The sequence below is a fragment of the Raphanus sativus genome, chromosome 7, assembly GCF_000801105.2.
Source record: "Raphanus sativus cultivar WK10039 chromosome 7, ASM80110v3, whole genome shotgun sequence".
Classification (NCBI taxonomy): domain Eukaryota; kingdom Viridiplantae; phylum Streptophyta; class Magnoliopsida; order Brassicales; family Brassicaceae; genus Raphanus; species Raphanus sativus.
This window is the reverse complement of record NC_079517.1, coordinates 23,736,549-23,751,228: the sequence shown is the minus strand read 5'-3', so window position 1 is coordinate 23,751,228 and position 14,680 is coordinate 23,736,549. Positions and strand designations below refer to the sequence as shown.

The window sequence follows — 14,680 nt, the reverse complement described above, 5'->3', positions numbered from 1 at the left end:
GGTTTTATGAAGGACTGCGCTCACGCTCAATCTCGGGTTCCTCCGATTGAGGGAAGGGTCCAACAGCTCTGGGATCCCATCGAGGTTTCAGAGGATACGGTGGAAACAGGTGCAGGCGGAAATGCCGGAGGCGGGGACCAAGAGGTAGACCAGCCTGCGGGCTTGTTTGGGATTTCCCTGTCTGGATATTGTGACTTAGACTACTGAGGTTTACTGGGATTTTATCCCTTTTATTGTGTTAGCTGTACGCTAGGCCGAGTGTGGCCGTTTATTTGTATATGCTGTGACCATAGGAGGTCGCGCAACTTTCGTATGTCTTGGGACTGGCCGTTGGTGGCTTTGAATCCCTGCCATTTTGCGGCTTTTATAAATATATTGTAGATTTTTCAAAAATTTCGTTTATGATTTGATTTATACTTTCATCAAGTGTAGAGGGTAGAATGTGAGTATCACTTTGTATTCTAACTCTTATTTTGTCGCTTGGTATGTATGCTACTTTTTAGCGAGCGTTTTAGGTGTAAGCGATGAGAGACATGTTTTGGATCTCGTATCGGGTACAGATACTATGTATGTGAGATGTTAAGTACCAGAAAGGCTGGGTTTAGGGCAAGACCTAGGTTTACTCTCAGCTTTAAGGCTGTGCTGGACTGATCGGCTTTCGTTTTGCATGTTAGTGATTTCTTCTTGACTCTTACTGATTTAAGTCTGCGACTTGGAGCCGGCTTATGTGACTTGTGTTGTAAGAATCGAGCTATCTCCAAAGGAGTGCTAAACCAAATTTTGGATTTCTTGTATAGCGCGCATGGTATCCTTGTAGGATGTAAGAGGACCTTTTACTAAATATCTGACTACGAATTTGTTTTAGTGAAACGTTTCTATGTTTACCCGTCGGGGCCAATCGACGGGTGTTTTTGGAAGTCGCAGGCGGAATGTTTTGACGGATGATTTGATATCTATATCTTTTGGGAAATTGCGACGTCTCGCGTTCCTTGAGGACATGATTTTTGTTCTCCGAAGTGTTTATGTGTTACTGTGTTAAGTAAGAATCGAAAGATCGAGAGAAAGGATTTTATTGAAAAAGTTTCGAAAATATCGAGTACATGTGCGGGTATTTAGAACTTTTGTGGGAGTATACGAGTATACATACCCACTCCCCCCCTTTTGGTGAGGGGGATAGCTGAACTCGCCGGGTTTCGACGAGCTGCCTACGTACCTCTTTCGAGGATCAAGCCATCTCGTAGTTCTGTTTGTTGCTGCGGGTGTTTCTACTCTCCAAGTGTTGACGTCTCGACCGTACTAGCTGGGTCGGTGTTTTTTTTGGGAGTTGAGTTGTCCGCTTCTATGGCGATGTACTCGGGGGCTTTGGTGTCGTCTTGAGTCATTGCCAAATCGGACGATTCCGGATCATCCTTTCCCGAGTTCTCGGGAATGTTTAGCGATTTTTTTGCTCGTTTCGGGTTAGCTGCGGGGGCGTTCCAATTTTTTCGTAGTTTGTGCTCGGGTAGAAAGCAAAGTCTCTACTGTTTCTGGCTTCCCCAGATTACTGCGGTTTCAGTTGGAGTCGGGAATTTGATGCCAAGATGATATGTGGATGGTACTGCCTTCATGGCATTTATCCAGGGATTCCCATGATCATGTTGTAAATGGCTGGGTTGTCGACTACTGCGAATTTGACGATTTTCGCGACTTCCTTAGCCATCGTCCCAAGGGTCATAGAGGTGATGCCAGAGAATCCGGTTAAGGGTCTCGGTTTCGGGATGACTTCTCCGAGTGGGATATTCATCCTTTGGAGGGTGTCGCGAATCATAATGTTGACCGTACTTCCTGTATCGACAAGGATACAGCCGACTTCGAGATCCTGGATCACCAAATCGTTGACTAGAGAGTCGTAATGAGGTTTGTCGATACCGACGGTTTCATGTTCTTCGAAAATGATTGTGTCATTGGGGACGTCATTTTCCGAAAGCCAGTTGGTAGTTTCAGCTTTTCGCCCGTAAGCTTTGATCGACGAGACCAAATCTTGGTAGAACTGCGATCCTCCGATGATCATGTTTATTCGTTGGCGCTTTTCGCCCAACTGATTTTCGGGTGCATTGTTCTCGGGAGCGGCCTTATTAGTTTTCGGCGGGCGATCAGAATCCAGGATCAGGTCTTTTATGCTCGTGACTTTTGCTAGTTCGCCGGCGAGGAGCTTTGCAGCGAGCCTGGCGCCAAGGACCTTGCAGTTAGTGGTGGAGTGACCTCTGGCCTGATGTAACTCGCAGTAGGAATTATCCTTGTACGGGTTCCTAGTCTAAGTGTTTCTGGAGGTTTTACCCTGTTCGGAATTGACGGTGTAGTTATGTTCGCCTTGGACGTCTTCCCCCTCGTAATGGACGTACTTGTCGTTACGGGAGGATTTCTTCTTGGCAGATGGTTTCTGCGGTCCGTGCTTTTGCGCTAGGACTTTCATCTCTTCCTCCATGATGATGAAGTCCATGGCCGTATGGAGGGTATCCTGGATCGTCCGCGGTCTTCCAGAGATATCCACTTTCGAAACTCTGACCTGTACCAGAGAGTTTTTCTTTACCCTGGACATCACTAGTTTGAATCTTCTCATGAAATCGTGGAGTGGCTCATCTTCTTTCTGAGTTAAACTCCATAAATTTACGTCGGAAGTTTCTCTATCCATGAACATGGAAAATTGCTTGAGAAATGCCGAGGCTAGCTGGCGGAAACTTCCGATAGAGTTTATGTCGAGATGAGAAAACCACTCAAGTGCGGCGCCTCTGAGATTTTCGACGAAGAGGAGGCAGTAACTGGCGTCTCGTTCCCATTCCGGGAGTTTGCACCTTCCCATCGCAATCTGGAAGGAAAGTTTTATCTTCCTGTCGTAGAAGGAAAGTTTTATCTTTTCGACGAAGTTTTGGGTCAGCGGTACCGTCGTAGAAGGAAAGTTTTATCTTCCCGGGGTCTGAGATGTTTGCTTATGTGACCCGGGCGGTGAACAGAGTTTTTCGTGCTTCCTCGAGAAGTCTGTCGATCTCGGGAGCGGTACTGGTTGCGTGGTGAATTTGCGATTTTACCGCCTTCACCTCGGCTGCAGTTTTCGCGATGTACTCGCGTAGATCATGGATTTTGCTGTTGCCACCTGCGCCCTTCCGAGCTTGTCGGCGCTGGTTGCGATGGATCCGAGTTTGGTCCTCAGCCAGTTTTTCCTGTTCCACCCAGTAGAGGTTTTCTTCCTCTTTCGTCATGGGTTTCTCAAAGGACACTATCTGTCGAGCGGACTGACTTCGGGGCCTTATAGGGTGAATATCAGCTTCGTCGTCCGAATGATCCGATTGATCGCTGATGTCCAAGTTGATTCGTTCGACATCGTCTCCTTCGTTTCCCTCTGCGGGGGGGGGGGGGGGGGGGGGTGGTGGAAGGTTGTCCAAGGTTGTTTTCCGCCCTGCCAGAGCCGTTTCATCGGGATTGCGTTCCGTTGACTCTCTCGGGGCGTCTTTGTCTCGATTTCCGGGAGTTCCGAAATCGAGTCTTATGCCGCGTCTAACCTTAGTAGTTCCCCGCGGGAGTTTGCTCTTCGCTGTTATGGTCTCGACTTCTTTAGCGAGCGAGCTCATTAGTTTTTCTTGTTCGTCCGACCGTTTATGGGCGGAAGCGAACAGTTCCTTCATCTGGTCTAGCACCGCGGTGTTTGCCTCGGCAGTGACCATCTGGTCAACGTTGGGATCGGCGGATGTTCCGTCGTGGGTTTGCTGATCTTTGTTAGCCTCAGTGGACATGGTTGACTAAGCGTGCGTAGTTGTGAGATAGATAGATCCGTAACCCCCTCCTTCTAGCGCCAAACTGTGGGAACTGAAATTCGCACAGTTCGATTTTAGTAAGTAAAATACGGAGGAAAGTCAAGTAAACCTAACTTTCCCTGAAGGTCTCGGATATCTGCGGGGCCACGCACAACACAATCAATATATCGAGAAGTTCGTAATAAAAACGTAAGAACAAAGGAAGAGCAAGAAGATCTTATTTCCGAATTCGCGTTGAGCGTGGACAACATGTAAGAACCTCGGCTACAAGAGCTGTCGGTAAGTTCGCTAGTTTAGCAACCTATGTCTAACCTATTTGAGTCGCAGCTCGCTAGTAAAAATGGAAAATAAAAGACTATATTGCTCTAAGTGCTAAGTTGCTCTGGAAAGTTTGTGATGCCTCTGCTCCTTGCCCCAAGCTCTCTTATATACTCCTTCTAGGTTGGTCTATCCTTCCTTTGGGCCAGATCTGTCGTGAATCGGGCTTTTTCCATTTTCGTCCATCTTCATTTTCATCGGTAAACTTGACATTTTATCTTCGGCAAACTTGACATTTATCTTTTGGAAACTTGACATTTATCTTATTATGTAAAGATAAACACAATACGTCATACTTATTTCAAATTTGATTTAAAAAAATCGTAAACGGGCTGTTCGGTAATGTTTGGGCCCTTTCGGGACGTCCTTTAGACCTTCGACGTTTTAACAATTTTTCCGAGAAAGTACTCTTGTCACGATATCGATTTTCCGAAAGATCCCAATTCCTCGTATAGTTGAGATGATTGGTGTTTTAGGATAACTGTCATAGTCTTATACGATGAATTGAAATCTATCCGTCAACCGAACATTTCGTGGTTTTCCGAAACTTTCCCGATGATTCTGATCGAAACGAAACGGGAGTTTTAGATTCACGATTTTAAATATTCAAACTGGAGGCTTCGAGCAAGGATGCAAAGTATGGGATTGGAATAGCGTCGGGATGGTTTCACGAGGAATTGGCCGCATTCGCCGAACGACCCGCAGCCGGCGCACGGGACCACGGATTGGCCGCAACCGCCGGCTACCGGGACGCGGGTCCAGCCGCCGGCGACCGGGGCCGTAGCTCGGGTCCAGCAGCCGGCACCCAGGGCCGTGGTTCGGGTCCAGCCGCAGGCTCCTGGGGCCGTGGCTCGGATCCAACCACCGGCACCCGGGACCGTGGCTCGGGTCCAGCCGGCGGCGCCCAGGGCCGTGGCTCGGGTCCAGCCGCCGGCGCCCGGGCCGTGGCTCGGGTCCAGCCGCCGGCGCCCGGGGCCGTGGCTCAGGTCCAACCGCCGGCGCCTGGTGATGTGCCCTGAATCAGCAGCAAAAACAAATCAAGAAAGTTTGGCTTTTGGGCTTGAGTTTCAAACGAGATGGGCTTGACGATTTATGAAAATATGTTATGAGCATGCTTCAGTCCAAATAAAGAAAGACCCAACAAAAAACGAGAAAGTATGGTCAAATAATATATCAATCTGACGGCAACCCAGAGCCCGTCGACCATGCAAAAGGACGAGATCAGCCGAAGAGTTTTGCGACCACAAATTCTCATTTTCGGTCAAAAATCTTAGTCTTTGGTCTTTAGTGAAGTCTACAATATTTATTAGTTTACAAGTTTCTAGGTTTTGACTAAACCTTTTGTATGTCTTGCCTATTAATAAAGGCCATTTGATCAATGAAATAAAATAAGTTTTGAGTGTTTATTTTTGGAACCTTGAGAGGGTATCTCACTTTTTTGTTCTTGGTGTGGTTAGCTCCAAGTAACTCTCTCGGTGCGTCACATCCGGCAACAGATCGAGTTTGCTTCCTTGTCGGACCTGTGAGTCATATCAGGCGACAATCAAGCACCTCTGGTAGTATCATTGGGTCATTCCGCAACCCTTTGTGTCACCGTTCAATCCATCAGTTCTCTTCGGAGTTCACCTCTGGTAGTATCATTGGGCCTTTCGCAACCCTTTGTGTCACCATTCATCCCATAAGTTCTCCCTTTTGGCGAGTTCATATCCCTAAGTCCGTTTGAGTGATCCTGTCCAATCTCAGGACGTGTCAAGTGGTATCAGAGCCACTCAACCGGTACTATCTGTTCATTTTTCTCATCTTTCCATCTTCTTCATCCATCTTCTACCTTTCATCTTCTTTTCTAAAAAAAAAAGTGTTCTACGAAAAGCCAAGAGATCATTCTATCTGAAGCTAAAGAAAGACAGATTTGAGGGCAAATCTTTTTAAAGAAGGAGGGAATGATGTGCCCTAAATCCGCAGCAAAAATAAATCAAGAAAGTTTGGCTTTTGGGCTTGAGTTTCAAACGAGATGGGCTTGACGATTTATGAAAATATGTTTATGAGCATGCTTCAGTCCAAAGAAAGAAAGACCCAACAAAAAACGAGAAAGTATGGTCAAATAATATATCAATCTGACGGTAATCCTGAGCCCGTCGACCAGGCAAAAGGACGAGATCAGCCGAAGAGTTCTGCGACCACAAATTCTCATTTTCGGTCAAAAGTCTTAGTCTTTGGTCCTTAGTCAAGTCTACAATATTTATTAGTTTACAAGTTTCTAGGTTTTGACTAAACCTTTTGTATGTCTTGCCTATTATATAAAGGCCATTTGATCAATGAAATAAAATAAGTTTTGAGTGTTTATTTTTGGAACCTTGAGAGGGTATCTCACTTTTTTGTTCTTGGTGTGGTTAGCTCCAAGTAACTCTCTCTTTCTCGTTGGACCGGTGCGTCACATCCGGCAACAGATCGAGTTTGCTTCCTTGTCGGACATGTGAGTCATATCAGGCGACAATCAAGCACCTCTGGTAGTATCATTGGGTCATTCCGCAACCCTTTGTGTCACCGTTCAATCCATCAGTTCTCTTCGGAGTTCACCTCTGGTAGTATCATTGGGCCTTCCGCAACCCTTTGTGTCACCATTCATCCCATCAGTTCTCCCTTTTGGCGAGTTCATATCCCTAAGTCCGTTTGAGTGATCCTGTCCAATCTCAGGACGTGTCAAGTGGTATCAGAGCCACTCAACCGGTACTATCTGTTCATTTTTCTCATCTTTCCATGTTCTTCATCCATCTTCTACCTTTCATCTTCTTTTCTAAAAAAAAAAAGTGTTCTACGAAAAGCCAAGAGATCATTCTATCTGAAGCTAAAGAAAGACAGATTTGAGGGCAAATCTTTTTAAAGAAGGAGGGAATGATGTGCCCTAAATCCGCAGCAAAAATAAATCAAGAAAGTTTGGCTTTTGGGCTTGAGTTTCAAACGAGATGGGCTTGACGATTTATGAAAATATGTTTATGAGCATGCTTCAGTCCAAAGAAAGAAAGACCCAACAAAAAACGAGAAAGTATGGTCAAATAATATATCAATCTGACGGTAATCCAGAGCCCGTCGACCAGGCAAAAGGACGAGATCAGCCGAAGAGTTCTGCGACCACAAATTCTCATTTTCGGTCAAAAGTCTTAGTCTTTGGTCCTTAGTCAAGTCTACAATATTTATTAGTTTACAAGTTTCTAGGTTTTGACTAAACCTTTTGTATGTCTTGCCTATTATATAAAGGCCATTTGATCAATGAAATAAAATAAGTTTTGAGTGTTTATTTTTGGAACCTTGAGAGGGTATCTCACTTTTTTGTTCTTGGTGTGGTTAGCTCCAAGTAACTCTCTCTTTCTCGTTGGACCGGTGCGTCACATCCGGCAACAGATCGAGTTTGCTTCCTTGTCGGACATGTGAGTCATATCAGGCGACAATCAAGCACCTCTGGTAGTATCATTGGGTCATTCCGCAACCCTTGGTGTCACCGTTCAATCCATCAGTTCTCTTCGGAGTTCACCTCTGGTAGTATCATTGGGCCTTCCGCAACCCTTTGTGTCACCATTCATCCCATCAGTTCTCCCTTTTGGCGAGTTCATATCCCTAAGTCCGTTTGAGTGATCCTGTCCAATCTCAGGACGTATCACCCGGGACCGTGGCTCAGGTCCAGGCGCCGGCGCCAGGGGCCGCGACTCGGGTCCAGCCGCCGGCGCCCGGGGCCGTGGTTCAGGTCCAGCCGCCGGCGCCCGGGGCCGTGTCTCGGGTCCAGCTGCCGGCGCCCAGGACCGTGGCTCGGGTCCAGACACCGGTGCCCGAGGCCGTGGCTCGGGTCCAACCGCGGCGCCCGGGGCCATGGCTCGGGTCCAGCCGCCGGCGCCCGGAGCCGTGTTCCTCAGGTAACCTTTTTCGGTTATTCGTTTTCTCGGTTTTTCGAGGTTCTCACTATCACTTGGTTTTTCCGAGGACTTTCGGGCATCGATTTCGTCTTGAACAATTTTGACACCAACATGCCGTTGCTGGGGACTCTTTCTTATTACCTTTAGATTAAAATTAGAATTTAGTATAGACTCTGTTACGTTTTGCTAAATTTTCTATTCTTTTCGTTTTTACATCACCAAAGAACGGTAAACGCCTTGCAGAAAATACCAGAGACGATGCCAGCAATAAAAAATCACCACTCATGAAAAAGCAGGCAAAAGCAATTCTAATCCCACATAACTTCTTGACCCAGACTCTGACACAGAAACCTCCAAACAAAGAAGAAACTCACCAGATAAAAAGGATGAGGGAAAGACTGTACACTTAGAAAAAGGAGATTCAGATTCAGAAAATGAAACCAAAATCGATGGTCAAGATGAATCGATTATCGATCGACCCATTAGGAAAGAAAATGATCGACTGTCTTGTAGCACTAACGATCGCCAGGTACATCCTACCGAAACTGAGCGAGTCTATAGAGCTCCAGCCCCATTCCTTCCAAACAAACCACAGACCAAGAAGGCATTGGAACATGCAATATGCAAAAAGACCTTTAATAAAATCACTCTTGAGTTGTCCCTCAGTGATGCCATTAAGATAGCGCCCTCAGTAAAGAAATACATGAAAGATATGATGTCTTCAGATTATCCAACTGGGGAACATAGGGTGATGATGGTGTCAGAGGAAGTAAGTGCGATGATACAAGGAGAAACTTCAATCAAAAGAACTGACCCTGGTAGTTTCGTCCTAAATTGCATACAAAACGCACGCTTTCCTCGATCTCTTTGTGATCTTGGTTCTAGTGTAAACCTCATGCCATATTCAGTTGCAGTTTCATTAGGTTACTGATGTCTTGCATATTTTCATTGATTTAGCCATCTTCATATTGCATTTTTTTTATCTTGTAGGCTAAGGTTTAGGCATTTTTAGGATCCATTTTGCATTCGTTTTTCCTAATCAGGTGTTGGAGTATGCTCTGGTGTGATTTGAAGTGTTGGAAGCCTTATGACCCAAAAAGAAGTGAAGATTCAAGTTTGGCCATGAAAAGAGAAGTGAACCCATGAGATGGGAAAGATGTCCCGGGGAGACTAGACCGGGATGCTGAACCCGGTCGGGAAGAAAAGCGTCCGGGAAGAATGGACCGGTTGCACACACCCGGTCGGCTGGACAACAATCAAGACGCGTCTGGACCTGGAAGGATGGACCGGCTGCACGCACCCGGTCGGGAAGAACATGAGCAGGACGCAGCCAGATGACCGGGATGCTAAACCGGTCGGGAGGGACGACGACAAGAACAAGATTGGACCGGGATGGTTGGAACGGGTTGGGTCATTTGCTCAACCCCTGACCAAAAATAAAGCTTGTTTCCCATTGGCTGAAGCCTAATTGACTCCAAGGACTTTTTAGTAATTTTTAATGATGTTCCTAGGTTTTCTAAGCCTAGTATAAATATTCATGTTAACCCTTAAGTGGGATTATGTTATTTTTCTCTTTAAGAACACAAACCTTTGAGTAAAGATTTATCTTTGAATCATAATCTCATCTCATCTTTGTGTTCTTGATTGTCTGATTTCATCTCTGTTCTTTCTCTACATGATTAACCTTAAATCTCTTATGGATTCAAGAGTGATAATGGTGATTATTGAGTAATCCACTATAGCATTCATGGGGTTATTAGGCTAGATCTAAGGTGTTCTAGTGTAGATCTATATTGTTCCTTGCTAGTAGAGTGCTTTTAATGCTATTTTAGAGTTGGCCACTCTAAAGTTGAGCTTTAGGCATTTTATGTCCGAAAGGTGTTTGATGAAATGCCTGAACCAACTCTCCTAAACTTTTAACATTCTTTACCAAAGAAATTTGTTGTTAAAGGTGTTAAGGTGGCTAGTAGACTAGTTCTTAATGATTGCTTAGATAATATTCAACCTAAGAAATTAGATGATTGAGTTATCTTTGTGAATGAACATTTCATCTAGAGATAGAGTTTGTTTAGGATTGTGTCTAGGCCTAAGGTTGCAAGATTGATTGTTGCTACCACCCTTAGATTAAAACCTGATCTCCCCAAGGTCAATTTCCTTAGCCCATGAGTTCTCCCATCTCATTAAGAAAGAAAGTTTCATCTTTAATTGCTTTTTAGTATTATCTTAGATTAAAATCATTCTCAATATGTTGGTAGTGTTGGGCCCAAATATGACCCCCTAGCTAGTGATAGACAATAAGAAATGATAACAGGCCGTGAAAGGCCCATCATGAATTCAATCTTCAAAAACAGCTAAGTCAGATCCGGAGGCTGTGAGCTGGAGATGTTCATCAGAGAGGTCAAGGAAAAGAGGCAGCTCGTTGACAAGTAAACAGGCGTAGGACCCGGTCAAAGGGAAGCTGTTACAAATCCCTCAAATCACGGAGAGGATCTCGGGAACCTGTTGGTAGCAACCGATGGAGCCTGAGGCTATTTAAAGAGAAAATCAATCCTTATTCATTTGGACGATTATTCACATCATCTCTAGAGCAGTTTATCATCTTTGTAATCATCGAGAGAAACATCTTTTGTAACCCTTCTTTTACCACATTATCAATACAAATCATCATTCATTCTACAAGTTCTTACGGGATTCAGCCCACGATTATCTTTCCCGAATCCTTTCCTAAACTATAACCTGACCTAAAATCAGGAGGTGAGTTTAATCCCTCACAATTGGCGCCGTCTGTGGGGAAGAAACAATGGAATCCCTTACTCCAACTTAAGGATGAATCCAGTCGATCAGACAACAAATTCATCTAACCGATGAACAGTACTCAGATGAACAGTACTGGAAGAATAGTATCTTGATGAACAGTATCTCGGTGAACAGTATCTCGATGAACAGTATCTCGATGAACAGTATCCCGATGAACAGTATCCCGATCAACAGTATCCCGATGAACAGTACTCAGATGAATAGTACTCGATGAACAGTATCTCGATGAACAAAATCTCGATGAACAGTATCTCGATGAACAGTATCTCGATGAACAGTATCTCGATGAACAGTATCTCGATGAACAGTGCTGGAGCAGCCAACACGAGAACCTCCAATGAGATCGATCCAGGGCTCCCAGCCCTCGTTACCCCTCAGCACCAACCTGCTCCGAACCAGACGGAGGCTCAGCTCTCTGAGATCCGTCGCATGATGATGCAGCTGGTAGAAAAAGCTCAAGAAGGTGAGTGTACAATGCAACAGCTAGCCGCTCGGCAGCAACGATTCGAAGAGGTCACTAGATCTCTAACCGCAACAACCCAACCACCGCAACGTCAGGGCTCAGGAGTGACCTTCCGAGATCGAATAACTGACCCCTCGTTCCCTCGAGGACGTCTCGACTTTTCCCTTGATAACACTGGATCGGGAGAACAGGGACCAGCTTTCCAAACGCCTCATGCTAGGACAGCTCCTGTGCTCAGTCCACCCCTCACCAGTGCTATGGGAAGCAACATAGCATCGACTAGCTCTATTCCCGATCAGGTTACTGGTCAGAGCGCTCGCTTACCTCCTCCACCACCTATTCTTAGGTCAGGAGAAGGAGTATCCGACCCGTCCGGGGGCAGAACGTCAGCTCCGGTGTTTCGGGCCAGAAACCGAAACACGAATCCGGGCGAACATCAAAGGACGTATGCTGATCCTACAGCTCGCCCCACTAACCTAGCTCGTCAAAATAACCCAATAGCCAGTGAGCAAATCAGCCCACCGAGCACTTGGAAAAATGATCGAACACGATTCCATCAGGGACCTGTTCGCCAGGTACATGTTCGTCAGGTACCTAACGATGACCCGACTGTCCTTCCTCTAGAGGGACTGATGTCTTGCATATTTGCATTGTTTTAACCATTCATTCATAAGCATTTGCATCATATAGACTAGGATTTAGGCATGTTTAGGTTGCATTTTGCATACATACGTCCTTATCAGGTATTGGAGTGCGCCATGGAGTGATTTGAGATGTTTGGGAGCAATGTGATCAAAAAAAAGGAGGGGTGAAAGATGAAATTGAGTTAGCTTTCTAATGGAGGTGGTTTCAAGTCATTTGGAGATGTGATAAAGAAGTTATGACCAATTTACTAGTGGCATACGAACCAGAGCGACCTCCCACAGCGACCCTGCCTGGTCGCTGTGCCACCGCCAGCCTGGAGCGACCCCGGCGCAGCGAGTCTCACCGGTCGCTCGTCTTTCCTGTCCAGACCACAGCGACCTCCTGGAGCGGGTCTCCCTGGTCGCTCCACCCCTTTATGCTACCCGATTTTATGATTTTTCAAGGACCTTTTTGCAATTTCTTATGCACGTTTTTACTCTGAAAAACCTAATGTTTAAGTATGTTGTAGCCACCTTTTGGCAGATTATCTTTGATCTATTGAAGAACACAAACTCTCTCAAGAAAAACATTTCTTTTTGGCTTGATTTGTTATTGTTCTTGTGATCTCTCATCTATTTCTCTACATGATTAATCTGAAATCCATCATGGATTTAAGAAGAATCATGGAGATTAGTGAGTAATCACCTTTTGGATTCATGGGTTAGGGTGATTAGGTTAGTTCTAGGATGTTTAAGGTATAGATCATACTTGTTCCTTGCTAGTAGAGTGATCTTAATGCATCATTTGAGTAGGCCACTCAAAGGGTGATCTCTAGGCATTTCTCACCCGACAGGTGTTTGATGGAATGCCTGAGTCAGCTCTCCTAGGCTTTTAGTGTACTTTGCCAAAGACATTTGTTGTTAAAGATGCTAAAATAGCTAATAGACTTGTTAGTAATGATTGCTTGCATGTTATTCAACCAAAGACATTTGATGTTTGAGATATGTTAGCAAATGAGCATTCATCTAGACATAGAGCTTGCTTAGAATTGTGTCTAGGCTTAAGGTTGTTTGTTTGATCGTTTATTGTTCATCCTTAGTTCGAATCCTGATCACCCGAGGTCAAGTTCCTATACCCATGAGTTCTCCTTTAGAAATAGTTTAAAAGTTATCTCATTTACTGTTTTGTTTCATTGTTAGGATTGTTAGAATTCATAAATTCATGCTTTTGATCGCACTTAGATTAAGAAAGTACTTGCATTCTTGGTGCTTTAGATCCCTCAGAATTGGTTCGACATTCATCACTATCCTACAACATTTGTCTTAGGAGACTAAAAACTCCTATCATCAAATTGGCGCCGTTGCCAAATTCTGAGTTTGATTTGAACATTGAGATTTAGTCATTTGCTTGAGACTAAGTCATTTTTATTTTTGTAAGCTACTAATTCTCTTCTTCACCTCTTTGTGATTTTCAGGTGTATGAACTTGAGGAGCAAAGGTACATCAAACCTTGTTCCAAGAGCCGCAGACATCAGAGCTTTAGAGAGAGAGTGTGCTAGAAAAAGAAGAGAAGAAGAGCAACAAGCTTTACTGCAGATACAGGAAGCTGAGATGGCTGATCCACAAAATCCTCTGAACCCCAATGGAGTAAACAATGTTCCACAAGGGCCCCAACAGCGACCAGCTCGCCCCATTGGCACTTATGACCGCCCCAACACCCATGGTCCTAGACTTGGAATCCGAGCACCAGATGTGGCTGCTAACAACTTTGAGATCAAGTCAGGACTGCTAAACTGCATAGAGAACAACAAGTATCATGGTCTGGCTGTGGAGGACCCATTTGATCACTTGGATAAGTTTGACAGCTACTGTGGTATGTCAAAGACTAATGGTGTGTCAGAGGATGCTTTAAAGCTCAAGCTATTCCCCTTCTCTTTGGGGGATAAGGCACGTCAGTGGGAGAAGTCTCTACCAAGTGACTCCATCACTACTTGGGAAGACTGCAAAAAGGCATTCTTGGAGAAGTTCTTCTCTACCTCAAGAACTGCTAAGTTGAGGAACGAGATCTCCAGCTTCCAACAGAAGAACTTGGAAGGATTCAGTGAAGCTTGGGAGAGATTCAATGGTTACCAAGCTCAGTGCCCACACCATGGTTTTTCTAAGGAGAGCTTGCTGAGCACATTCTACATAGGTGCTCTTCCTAAGTACAGAGCCAGACTGGATACAGCTAGCAATGGGTTCTTTTTGGGGAGAACTGAGCAAGAGGCAGAGGCTCTGGTTGACAACATGGTTAAGAGTGATGCAGTCTACAGTGGAGACCATGACAGAAGCAGTAGAGGTGATGACAAACACACAAGGAATGAGATAAAGGCTCTTCAGGAGAAGATTGACACACTCATTGCTGATAAGGCCACACAAGCGCAGGTGAACTTTGTTGGTAACCCACAACAGGAGATACCTCCTACTGTCAATGAGGTTGAGGGTTTGGAAGGGCAAGAAGAATTGTGTTTCATCAACAGCAATGGTAGCTGGTACAAGAAGGAACCCAACTTTCAGTACAACAACTACCAACAGAAGCCCTATTCCAACAACCAGCAGAGTTGTTATCAGCCAAGAAACAACCAGCAGAGCAACTATCAGCCTCAGCAAAACCCCTCTCTTAGCTCCTCTGCCCCTCAAGAGAGCAGCACTGATGCCTTACTTAAACAGATCTTGGAGTCTCAGACTAGAAGTGAGAAGCATGTGGGCTATGAGCTGAAGAACCTT

The 14,680-nt window shown here is 45.1% G+C and overlaps 1 protein-coding gene and 1 non-coding gene across 2 annotated transcripts; both read right to left on the bottom strand.

Moving 5' to 3' along the window:
* Positions 1 to 1,612: 1,612 nt before the first annotated feature.
* LOC108815740 (uncharacterized) lies at positions 1,613 to 2,839 on the bottom strand. The gene is made up of 2 exons (XM_056991471.1): positions 2,382 to 2,839; positions 1,613 to 2,288 (listed from the first exon to the last, which is right to left on the bottom strand). The coding sequence occupies exons 1-2, from the start codon at positions 2,837 to 2,839 to the stop codon at positions 1,613 to 1,615; spliced, it is 1,134 nt and encodes a 377-aa protein (XP_056847451.1).
* Positions 2,840 to 13,963: 11,124 nt separating this feature from the next.
* Positions 13,964 to 14,070, bottom strand: LOC130498163 (small nucleolar RNA R71). Its single transcript, XR_008937085.1, has one exon. It is a non-coding gene; the product is annotated as a small nucleolar RNA R71 (small nucleolar RNA).
* Positions 14,071 to 14,680: the final 610 nt, after the last annotated feature.

Excerpts from the sequence above, each read along its gene's own strand:
- LOC108815740 (XM_056991471.1), bottom strand. The coding sequence starts at position 2,839 with ATGGGAAGGTGCAAACTCCCGGAATGGGAACGAGACGCCAGTTACTGC. Across the intron at positions 2,289-2,381 it reads AAATCCTCCCGTAACGACAA|GAACCCGTACAAGGATAATT; the intron begins GTACGTCCATTA and ends CACTTAGACTAG.